The following is a 13063-nucleotide window of genomic DNA, read 5'->3' on the forward strand; positions in this document are numbered from 1 at the left end:
CCTCTATGTGATAGCTACTATTGAATACACCCATTTCGCAGAGAAGTAAATTGAAGCACAGAATGGTTAACAGATTTGCCCAGTCACTACCGGCAAGTGGTAGTACCTGAATTATAGCCTGGGTAGCTGGACTCTAAAAGCTCAAGCACTCAACTATTGCCCTGTACTGTCACTATGAACATATGCTGGCATCTTCCTTTAGTGCTTAGAGGTACTCAATTCAGAAGAGTATCTAATTCTTCACTCAAACTAGGAAAAATTTCCTTTTCTAAACCTGATACAACAGGCCAGGCGCAGTGGCTCATGCCTGTAACCCCAGCACTTTGGGAGGCCGAAGCAGGCAGATCACTTGAGGTCAGGAGTTCAAAACCAGCCTGGCCAACACAGTGAAACCCCGTCTCTACTAAGAAATACAAAAATTAGCTGGTTGTTTTGGTGCGCGCCTGTCATCCCAGCTACTCAAGAGGCTGAGGCAGGAGAATTGCCTGAACCTGGGAGGCAAAAGTTGCAGTAAGCCAAGATCACACCACTACACTCCAGCCTGGTAAACAGAGCGAGATTCTGTCTCAAAATAAATAAATAAATAAATAAATAAACCTGATACAACAGACATCTGATTATTTCAAATGCAACTTTCTAGGTACTTTAAAAAACAGGGCCGGGCGCGGTGGCTAAGGGCCAGACGCAGTGACTCAAGCCTGTAATCCCAGCACTTTGGGAGGCCGAGACAGGTGGATCACGAGGTCAGGAGATCGAGACCATCCTGGCTAACACGGTGAAACCCCGTCTCTACTAAAAAATACAAAAAACTAGCCGGGCGAGGTGGCGGGCGCCTGTAGTCCCAGCTACTTGGGAGGCTGAGGCAGGAGAATGGCATGAACCCGGGAGGCGGAGCTTGCAGTGAGCTGAGATCCGGCCACTGCACTCCAGCCTGGGCGACAGAGTGAGACTCCGTCTCAAAAAAAAAAAAGCAACAAAAATATATATCCATTTATGATAAAAGTATACATAAATGAATCAGAAAAAAGCTAAATAATTTAATAAACACTAAATAATTAATTATATGGTTACCTGGGGTTCCTCAGGTGGGAGAGGAGGTGGCACTTCCTCATTTGGAGGTGGCAATGGGGGCTCCTCAGAAGAAGGAGATTCTGGAACTTGACTGGTGGCAGGTACTGTAACTTCTTCTTTTACCGGCTCTGGTGTATCCTTTGCTACCACAGGACCCTTTTTGTGTCCTGGCAAATGAACTTTTGTCCTCTGCTGCAAACTGAGCAAGTGCTGTCGATACCAATACTGCTGCTGTTCCTACAACAGAAACAATTTTTGAGAATTCTGGTTGACAATCATGTATCTCTGCAACTTGGTGTTGACAAGGAGCTATCTTTATGTCTGTGTTCATGTGTCTATATGTAAGCAAAGGCAAAGCTGGACTGAGGAAGACAAATAAGTTAACAAGACCTTAAACACAGGCTACAGAAAATTTTCAGTTCCTCCCGCAAATTTATACATTTAAATTAAACCATAGATACTAATTCAACATGCTTTTGTACTCTTAATAAACACATGCTTTTGGAACTTGATAAATGATCAGGGTAAATCCCTTCAGTATTCACAGCTACTTATTTCTAACCTGGCTTCAGTTTGTTCAGATTTATCGAAAAGGGTCTTGTAATTAATGAATAGAACCGAACAGTACTACCTATCTTCTCTGCCTTCTCTCTTTCTCCTCCAGCGCTCCTCCCTCTTTTCTTTCTTCTTTTTTTAAGACTGCATCTCGCTCTCTCACCCAGGATGGAGTACAATGGCCTGAACATGGCTCACTGAAGCCTCAACCTCCCAGGCTCAAGCAATCCTCCCTCCTCAGCCTCCTGAGCAGCTGTGTTCATAAGCATGCACCATCACATCCAGCTAATCTTTTTATGTTTTATAGACACGAGGTCTTCCAGTGTTGCCCAGGCTGGTCTCGAACTCCTAGGCTCAAACAATCCTCTCACCTCAGCCTCCCAAAGTGCTAGAATTACAGGTGTGAACCACTGCATCCAGTCTCTTCCCTCTTTTAAACACCTGTTGTAGCATTAGTCTACCCATACTCAGATGTACGCACATGTAAGAGAATATGCTGTGTTTTATTTATTTATTTTTTTTGAGATGGAGTCTTGCTCTGTCATCCAGGCTGGAGTGCAGTGGTGTGATCTCGTCTCACTGCAACCTCTACCTCCCAGGTTCAAGCGATTCTCTTGCCTCAGCTTCCTGAGTAGCTGGGATTACAGGCACCCGCCACCACACCTAGCTAAATTTTTGTATTTTTAGTAGAGATAGGGTTTCACTATGTTGGCCAGGCTGGTCTCAAACTCCTTATCTCAGGTGATCCACCAGCCTTGGCCTCCCAAAGTGCTGGGATTACAGGGTGTGAGCCACCGCACCTGGCCAATATACTGTGTCTTAAAATGCTTTCTATTTATTTTAAAAGCCTTAGTTTTAGGCTGGGCGCGGTGGCTCAAGCCTGTAATCCCAGCACTTTGGGAGGCCGAGACGGGCGGATCACGAAGTCAGGACATGGAGACCATCCTGACTAACACGGTGAAATCCCGTCTCTACTAAAAAATACAAAAAAACTAGCCGGGTGAGGTGGCGGGTGCCTGTAGTCCCAGCTACTTGGGAGGCTGAGGCAGGAGAATGGTGTAAACCCGGGAGGCGGAGCTTGTAGTGAGCTGAGATTCGGCCACTGCACTCCAGCCTGGGTGACAGAGCGAGACTCCGTCTCCAAAAAAAAAAAAAAAAAAGCCTTAGTTTTATCTTTCATACTGTAATTTTCTGAAAGCTTATTTTGTGCTTTCATGTTTTAAAAATTACAACAATAAGCTTCATATGGAAATATTAGAAAAATACAGCCAATCCTCATTATTCTTGGATTCTGTATTTGCAAATTTGCCTACTTCCTAAAATTTTTCTTTTTCTTTTTTTGAGACAGGGTCATCTCCCTCTGTCACCCAGGCTGAGTATAGTGGTGCAGTCTCGGCTCACTGCTACCGCTGCCTCCTGTCCTCAAATGATCCTCCCGCTTCAACCTCCGGAGTAACTGGGACCACAGGTATGTGCCACTATCTGGATAAATTTTGTATTTTTTGTAGAGACAGGTTTCACCATGTTGCCCAGGCTGGTTAACAACCAAACAGTACTTTACAGTAGAAACTATATAAGAGAATGGCTGAATACCAAAAGTTGAAAAACAGTCCCTATAAAAATCAATAAATCCCTAAAGTATTTTTTCAACATGTCAAAAAATGAAATAAAAGATGATTTATACTGTTGCCATACAATTTTCCCATGAAAATTATAGCAAAGAAACCCAATCTACACTTTATTCTTTGTTCATTCTAAAACTTGGCTATGATTTCATTTATAACAATTCCATCAAATATAAAATCTGCTTATTCTTATCACTTTGAGCTTTGTTTTTCCAGACTGGGTCCCAATCAAATGTTTTATGTTTTATAATAAACTTTTGGTTCCTGTGTTAAATGAATTCACTTTACTTGCCTATTTTCTAATCCAATTATCTTTGGATAACTAGGATTTCCTACACTGTTAATATTTTCTAGTATAACCCCCCCTAATTTTCCATACGCAAACATGCATTAAATATACATGATACATACCTTTTTCTCACCAAACATACTGATTTGTTACCTACTTTTCATTCAAAGAATATAATTTTTCTTAGGGGACAGCTGCCTTCCGCTCTTTTTATATCTTATCTGGTAGTCAAGCATAGTGCTGGAGCACACAGTAGGATGCCAATAAATGGTTATTGATCAACTGAAGCCCTTCCCTCTCAGTCACTCATTTCTGTTACCTGAAACTTGCTCCAATCTATTGGGAAGAATAAATTCCATCTCATGAACTCTATCTTGACGTTTAATCCATGACTGGGTTTTCTGTTTTTAACTATTACACATATAATCATCAGCTCCCAGGATATAATTATAGATGGTCCCTGATGTAACAGTGGTTCAACTTATGATTTTTCAATTTTATGATGGTGTGAAAGCAGAAACCATACCATGAATTTTGATCTTTTCCCAGGTTCAAAATATTCAGTATGATACTCTCTTGTGATGCTGGACAGCAGCAGTGAGCCCTGGGCTCCCAGCCAGCCATGCCTCATGAGGGCAAACAACCAATCCTGAGCCAGGTGCAGTGGCTCACACCTGTAATCCCAGCACTTTGGGAGGCCGAGGTGGGCGGATCACCTAAGGTCAGGAGGTCGAGACTAGCCTGGCCAACGTGGTGAAACCCTGTCTCTACAAAAATACAAAAAAATAAAGGCCAAGTGCAGTGGCTCATGCCTATAATCCCAGCACTTTGGGAGCCGAGGCAGGCAGATCACGAGGTCAGGAGATCGAGACCATCCTAGCTAACACAGTGAAACCCTGTCTCTACCAAAAATATTAAAAAATTAGCCAGGCGTGGTGGTGGGCGCCTGTAGTCCCAGCTACTTGGGAGGCTGAGGCAGAAGAATGGCATGAACCTGGGAGGTGGAGGTGCAGTGAGCCGAGATCACGCCACTGCACTCCAGCCTGGGTGACAGAGCGAGACTCCATCTCAAAAAAAAACCAAAAAAACAAAAAAATTAGCTGGGCATGATGGCGGGTGCCTGTAATCCCAGCTACTTGGGAGGCTGAGATGGGAAAATCGCTTAAACCCAGGAGGTGGAGGTCGCAGTAAGCCAAGATCTCACCACTGCACTGACTCCATCTCAAAGAAAACAAAACAAAACAAGAAAAAACCAATACTCTACTGTGTACTGTGTGGTCAGATGACTTTGCCTAATGTAAATTTTCTGAGCACATTTAATAGCTACACTAAACTATGGTATTCAGTAGGCTAAGTGTATTAAATGTTCAACGTACATTATCCTCAACTTACAATGGGTTTATTGAGATGTAACCCCACTGTAAGTCAAAGAGTATCTGTACTTTTACTATTCAATGTAAGAAAACAGCACATTTGGCCGGGCACAGTGGCTCATGCCTGTAATCCCAGTACTCTGGGAGGCCGAGGCGGGCAGGTCACCTGAGGTCAGGTGTTCAAGACCAGCCTGGCCAACACGGTGAAACCCTGCCTCTACTAAAAATACAAAAATTAGCCAGGTGTGGTGGCACGCACCTATAATCTCAGCTACTCCGGAGGGGGAGGCAGGAGAATCCCTTGAACCTGGGAGGCGGAGGTTGCAGTGAGCCGAGATCATGCCATTGCACTTCACCCTGGGCAACAGAGAAAGACTCTGTCTCAAAAAAAAAAAAAAAGAAAGAAAGAAAGAAAAAAAATAGCACACTGACCATGAAGGTCAATAACAATGTCGCATTAAAACACTTTCTTCCATTATTTTAATACCAAAAACATCAACAGACTTATCCTTCAGTTTTAAAAAAAACAATAAATTCATTCTCTTTCAAGTAGAAGTTAAAAGTTTCCATTTTAAAAGTTGCTTTGAAAGTATTATTAAAAGATACAAAGATGCAAACTATCTTTCACAAACTAAGCCAATGCTACAGATATGAAGACTGTACAGGATGAAAACTGTATAGGTCGAGATTCTTTATCAGCTTCTTCATCATCACCTATTCTCATGCTTTGTCTTAGATCCAGACCAGGGTTAAGAACTTGTTAAGGGCTGAAGTACTTGTTGATTCACTGTGTGTACTGTGTTCACCGTGTTGGCCAGGCTGGTCTCAAACCCCTGACCTCAGGTGACCTGCCCGCCTCGGCCTCCCAAAGTACTGGGATTACAAGCATGAGCCACTATGCCCGGCCAAGTGTGCTGTTTTCTTACATTGAATAGTAAAAGTACAGATACTCTTTGACTTACAGTGGGGTTACATCTCAATAAACCCATTGTAAGTTGAGGATAATGTAAGTACTGACAGTATGCCCTGTAGGTCAATTTCTATTTAATATGAACCCTATAAGTAGTAACCAGATCTAATTCAATCCTAGGACAGGTTTCAGCACATTTTTGAAGCTCTAGAAATAAATAATAATGGTATCACTCACAAATGTCCTTAGTGACCCTAAGAGAAGTGTGATTACCTCTATTTTAGAAAGAAAAAAAATGCCTGAACTTGCTAACGACACCAGTTCTTCTGAATGTCCCATCATATCAGATAACTCCATTTCATATGGGATGTTGTTTTATAGGTAGAGGGAAATCATAGTATAGGTCAGATTTAAAATGAGATTGAATGAAGGGATTTCAAACATAAAGAATGCAGAACTACTGGCCAGGTGCGGTGGCTCACGCCTGTAATCCCAACACTTTGGGAGGCCAAGGCAGGAGGATCACAAGGTGAGGAGTTCGAGACCAGCCTGACCAACATGGTGAAACCCCGTCTCTACTAAAAATACAAAAATTAGCTGGGCATGCTGGCACATGCCTGTAATCCCAGCTACTCGGGAGGCTGAGGCAGGAGAATCGCTTGAACCCAGGAGGCGGAGGTTGCAGTGAGCCGAGATTCTCGCGCCACTACACTGCAGCCTGGGTGACAGAGCGAGACTCTATCTCAAAAAAAAAAAAAAAAAAAAAAAAAGAATGTAGAACTATTTGTCACAAATATTGTTACTAAGAAAGATGCTGCCGAGGCAAGAATATCGCTTGAGCCTAGGAATTCAGACCAGCCTGGGCAAGCCTAGGAATTCAGACCAGCCTGGGCAACATGGCAAGATCCCATCTCTACGAAAAAAAAAAGAAAGATGTTGATTTTAATTTACTCAGGAAGCACTTACTGACCACTTGCTTCTAGTAATGAACTAGATACTAAATGATTTTCCAAGTGGAGAAATACAAAGGAGGTGAGTGTTTGTGTGTAATGTTTTAAAGATTAATTTTGGAAGATTACCTTCCCTATCCAGGTTATCATAACTGCCGACAAGACAATGTTCTATGCCTTACATTCTAAAGCAGGGGGCAAGGAGGACACTGGGTAAAATAATGAATTGGCTTTCCATTTTAGAAATTTATTTAAAACAGGCTTAAATAGTTTTGAGATTCACGTTCTACTGTAATAATCTGGGTCACCAGATAAGCTAAGTCCCCATCGATTATTTAAATGCTCATTTACTTCATCTATTCCTCCAGTTCCTTCCCTCATTCTCTCTCTCCTTCAGTCAAACTTCTTGAAAGAGTTGTCTATACTCACCATCCCCATTTCCTCACCTTCCATCACTCCTCAAATCAATGCAATATGGCTTCAGTCACTATGAAACTGCTCCTGCCAAGGTCAACAATAATCTACATGTCAGTAGGTGCAAAAGATAACTCGCAGTCTTTATCTTGCTTGACCTCTCAGCAGTACTTGACACAGCTGACAACTCCCTCCTCCTACAGTCTGTTCCTTCACTTTCATGGCACCACACTATCCACTATCTTGATTTTCCATCTGTCACACTGATGCCAAAGTAATTGTGGTTTTGCCATTAAAAGTAATAGCAAAAACTGCAATTACTTTTGCACCAACCTAAAAGTTGGTTCCTTTAGATACTGCTATTCTGTGGAGCTAGGCTTAATGTCCTTTAACCTCAGTTCTTACTCTACACACATTCCTTGAGAGGCTTCATTTATTTCTGTGTCTTCAAATACCATTTTTATGCTGATGACTTATAAATCTATGTCTGCCAGATCTTACATCTAGACTCCAGAGCTGTATCTAACTTCCAACTGGACATTTCCATTTGGAATCTATGTCTCAAGAACCCCAAACTCAGTTATGTCTGAAACTTAACTCATCATTTCCCCCTCACCCCCAGAAATGTTATTCCTCTTTCTCCTTTAGGTTTTTCTGTTTTAGTAAATTTGACTACCATCCACCCTGCAGCCCATCCCAGAAACCTAAGAATCATTCTTGATGCCTCCCTCTCCCTAACTACTCAACCTCAAAGTGGATTCTAACAGTTAAATATTTCTCCACTCTTCCCACTTCTCTCCATCTCAGCTAATACCATCAAAGTCCAAATCACTATTATCTCTTGCCTGGATTACTTCAATAACTATTCTCTCTAAATCACTCTTGCTCCTTTTAATTCTACTCTCCACATTGCAAGCAGAGTGAGCTTTCAAAAATGCCAATCTGTCACATTCACCTATGCAAAATCCTTCAATGGCTTCCTACTGCCCTTAGAATAAAGTCCTTACAGGCCTTCCCTGATCTAGTTCATACCTACCATCCTCACCCTGAGCTTTCGGTGAGCCTTACAGAACTTAATTCTTTGAACTCTAACTTCTGGTTAATTTCTATTCTTTTTCTTTTTTTTAATTGAGATGGAGTCCCACTCTGTCACCCAGGCTAGAGTACAGTGGGGCAATCTTGGCTCACTGCAACCTCCGCCTCCTGGGTTCAAGTGATCCTCCCGCCTCAGCCTCCCAAGTAGCTGAGATTAAAAGCAAGCACCACCACACCCAGCTAATTTTTTGTATTTGTAGTAGAGACAGAATTCCACCATGTTGGCCAGGCTGGTCTTGAACTCCTGACCTCAAGTGAGCTGCCTGCCTCAGTCTCCCAAAGTGCTGGGATTACAGGCATGAGTCATTGCACCTGGCCTACTCATTTTTTTTTTTAGGTCTCATTCTGTTGCCCAGGCTAGAGTGCAGTGGCATGAGAATTCCTGGGCTTAAACAATTATCCCACCTCAGCCACCCCCAAGTAGCCGGAACTACCGGCACGCAACACCATGCCTGGCTAGTTTTTTAAATTTTTTGTAGAGAGGGGGTCTCACTTAATTGCCCAGGCTGGCCCTGAACTCCTCAGGTGTGAGCACCCAGTCCTCCTACTTATTCTTTAGAGTTCATTTAAATATCACTTTATAGGCCCGGCGTGGGGGCTTACGCCTGTAATCCCAACACTTTGGGAGGCTGAAGCAGGTGGGGCACGAGGTCACGAGTTCAAGACCAGCCTGGCCAAGATGATGAAACTCCTTCTCTACTAAAAATACAAAAAAAAAAAAAAAAAAAAAAAAAAAAATGCCCAGGCACACTGGCTCACGCCTGTAACTCCAGCACTTTGGGAGGCTGAGACAGGCGGATCACCTGAGGTCAGGAGTTCGAAACCAGCCTAGCCAACATGGTGAAACCCTGTCTCTACTAAAAATACAAAAATTATTCGGGCATGGTGGCAGGGGCCTGTAACCCCAGCTACTCCTGCGATTAGCTGAGGCAGTCTAAGGCAGAAGAAATGCTTGAACCCTGGAGGCAGAGGTTGCAGTGAGCAGAAATCACGCCATTGCACCCCAGCCTGGGCAACAGGAGTGAGACTTCATCTCAAAAAAAAAAAAAAAAAAAGATAAAAACACAACCGGGCGTGGTGGCAGGCACCTCTAATCCCAGTTACTAGGGGGGCTGAGGCAGAGAATTGCTTGAACCTGGAAGGCAAAGGTTGCAGTGAGCCGAGATTGCGCCACTGCACTCCAGCCTAAGCAACAGAGCGAGACTCCATCTCAAAAAATAAATAAATAAAATAAAATACATATAAAAAACAAAAAATATCACTTTACAAAGGGAACCCTCTTTAATTAGGTTAGAGCTCCCAGCTATATTCAATTATTTAAAACATATTTGTTCTCCACCTCCTATGTGCTAGACCCTATGCAAGGTACCGGGAATACAGTGGTAACTTTAAAAAAAAAAAAAAAAAAACCAACTGGCCTTTGCCAGTTCCTTGGGGAATAATCTAGTGCTATTTTATAATCCCATAGCACTCTGTATGTCTCCTCTTACTAAATGTCTTCTCCCTTCCCCCACAACTGAAACAAGAAGTCAATGAGGGCAGTTCCCATGTCTAACTTGTTCACCATTTCATCTCCAGTATTAAGCACAGTACTCATAGTACCTGGCACATAGTTGCTAGTAAGTACTTAAACATTAAATAAATGATACCTCTAAAAACTAATCAAAGCCAACAGCTTTAACTAAATAAATAAATCAGTCCTTCAAACACATAGAAAAATTAATTATTCAAAAAGACACATTCCGGCTGGATGCAGTGGCTCACTCCTATAATCCCAGCACTCTGGGAGGTCAAAGCAGGTGGAACACTTGAGGTCAGGAGTTCGAGACCAGCCTGACCAACATGGTGAAACCCCGTCTCTACTAAAAATACAAAAATTAGCCAGGCATGATAGCATGCACCTGTAATCCCATATACTTGGGAGGCTAAGGCAGAATTGTTTGAACCCAGGAAACAGTTGCAGTGAGCCAAGATTTCACGACTGCACTCCAGCCTGGGCAACAGAACAAGACTCTCTCTCAGAAACAAACAAACAAAAAACACATTCCATTAAATCATCAACGCTTTACCTGAAAAATTAGAAAACACTTGGAAAAATATCAAGTATTTATCTTGTCCTTCCTATACCAACTGTATTTCCAGTCAAATATCTGTGGCAAAAGTTTTTCTTTATAGAACACTATATAGTAAATGTGGAAAAAATGGCAGAAAAAAAAAATCACCAGGTTGCAACCTCTGTCTAATGAAATAATATACTTAGGCAAAGACCTTCAACTGATGGACCAGCAGACTGAAACATTAGATGCAAGATTGATAGAAAGCTTTACAGTGGAAGGACCAATGGCATTACTAACAGTGGGACAACCAGGCATCGGGTGTCCCATGATGGAATGCAGCACTTCCCAAATGAAAGCTGAACTTAAATGAAGGTTCCAGAGTTAACCTCTAATTAAAAAAAAAAAAAACAAAACAAAAAAAACATGGAAGACAGAGGAACAAGTCAAATCATACCATGAAAAAGCAGAAAATGCAGAATGTCAGACATTCTACAGGACAACTGACACAGATTTTTCATCAAGTTCAATGGCATGAGGTAGAAAAAGAAAATAGGAGGGACTGACCTAGGTCAGGGGTTCTCAACTGAGGGCAATTTTGTCTGCAGGGGATATTTGGCAATGTGTGGAAACATTTTTGGTTGTCAAACTGGGGGTGCCACTGGTATCTAATGGGTAGAGGTCAGGGATGCTGCTAAACATCCTACAACGCACAGGACAAGCCCCTCCACAACAAAGAATCATCCTGCCCAAAATATCCATTAATGCCGAAGTTGAGAAACCCTGATCTATACTAAGAGTCTTTTCAGTATTCTGTTTGGATTCTGATTTGAACACGCCAACAAAACATTGTTTGGGAACAGACTGTGAGGACAGAAAACAACAACAACAATAACATTGTTGAGTCAATTTGGGGTATTTTAACATGGTATCAAAGAATTACTTTTAATTCCATTAGTATGATGAAACAATAAAGGAAATCTGAATGGATCAGGTATTAGATGATACCAAGAAATGGCTAATTTTTTTAGGTGTTAACAATGTGTTTATCTAAGAAAAGGTCTTGGCCAGGCGCGGTGGCTCACATCTGTAATCCCAGCACTTTGGGAGGCCGAGGCAGGTGGATCAGGTGGATCACGAGGTCAGGAGTTCAAGACCAGCCTGACCAACATGGTGAAACCCCGTCTCTACAAAAATTAGCCAGGCATGGTGGCATGCACTTGTAATCCCAGTTATGCAGGAGACTGAGGCAGGAGAATAGCTTGAACCTGGGAGGCGGAGGTTGCAGTGAGCCGAGATCACACCACTGCACTCCAGCCTGGGCAACAGAGTGAGACTTACAGAGGTACTTGACTAAGAATGTAGGGATGAAATGACCTAAGAGCTAAGATTTGTTTTAAAATATTTCAGCAGCGGCCAGGTGTGGTGGTTCATGCCTGTAATCTCAGCACTTTGAGAGGTCAAGGCAGTGCACTGTTTGAGCTCAGGAGTTCAAGATCAGCCTGGGCAACATAGCAAAATCCCATCTCTACCAAAAAAAAAAAAAAAAAAAAAGATTAGGCATGGTGGCATGCACCTGTAGTCCCAGCTACTTGGGATGGCTTGAGCCTGGGAGACAGAGGTTGCAGTGAACTGAGACTATGCCACTACAATCCACCCTGGGAGACAGACAGAGCAAGACCCTGTCTCAATATATATATGCAACAATAATAAAAAAAGGTCTAGGTGAAGCAAACATGGCAAAATCTTGATAGCTGTTGAATCTGAATGATGGGTGTATATGGGGAATCAAACTGTTTTCTCTATTTTGTGTATTTTAAAAATATTTCACAATAAGAAATTTTGAATGACACATTCCAAAAACAAAATATGAATCAAAGAATAATAAATATGTAGAAGGACTGTCAGAGTCTGTCACTGGCATGAAGAAATATTTATCATCTAATAAACCAAGATATCCTAAGTCTAGAACATGACAACTCTCGTATTTTATTCAACAAATCTGTGGAGAGCCTACAGTTTGCAAGGCACTGTCCTAGGTGCTACAGTGATAAGATAAGCAAGATACTTCCTGCCTGCAAGGGACTTACAATCTGAAGAACAGAACCAAACCAGATGGGTGAGCGCAAGCAGGGCTTCATGGAAACCTTGGTATTCGAGATATGCCTTGAAAGCAATACAACTCTAAGGGGAAACAGAGGGTTGAGGAGGTTAGGATGAATTCTAGAAAGAAGTAAGAAAGCCACAGGCTTCAAGGCTTTTCTTGATCTGGTCTATGTGCACCACAAGTCTCATTTTCCACCACTCTTTCTGCCTCTCACCAAAGAATTGCAGGCACTGAATATTCAAGACACTGAGTTCATTACAGACAAGAGTACAAGGCAGAAAAGTAATAGCACTGTTCATGGTAACTATACATATTAAGGCCTGATCTGACACAAACGCTCCTCCCAAAAAAAGCCAAAATACAACTAATTTGTCTCTCTGTAAGGTTAGAAAAACAGTCTAGTAGAGTGAGAACACAAATGTCCTATTTTGGCTCAGACTAACTCTGAGAATGTTTGACAACAAAAGCACTAAAAACTTCAGAGTGGGGTGGGAAAGAGGACAAAATTCTGTCTCTATAATAGAGCAATCTGGGGAAAATAAACTGGGGAGATGGTACAAATTTGATGTAAACCAAGAGAATCATTATTCTACTACTTTATTTCAGCATCCTAAGTGTTT

At 42.1% G+C, this 13063-nt stretch overlaps 1 protein-coding gene across 3 annotated transcripts in view; it reads right to left on the reverse strand.

Annotated features, from left to right (window-relative positions):
- Positions 1–13063, reverse strand: part of LOC105495818 (YLP motif containing 1) — an 80914-nt gene that overhangs the window by 65407 nt on the left and 2444 nt on the right. For all 3 annotated transcript variants that reach the window (XR_011625726.1, XM_071099841.1, XM_071099842.1), the window contains exon 2: positions 1072–1308. Coding sequence is in view for 2 of the 3 variants with exons in the window: in XM_071099841.1 (XP_070955942.1) it covers positions 1072–1308 (237 nt within the window). In the remaining variant the exon portion in view is untranslated. The remainder of the gene's footprint in view (positions 1–1071; positions 1309–13063) is intronic.

The sequence above is a fragment of the Macaca nemestrina genome, chromosome 7 (assembly GCF_043159975.1).
Source record: "Macaca nemestrina isolate mMacNem1 chromosome 7, mMacNem.hap1, whole genome shotgun sequence".
NCBI lineage: Eukaryota > Metazoa > Chordata > Mammalia > Primates > Cercopithecidae > Macaca > Macaca nemestrina.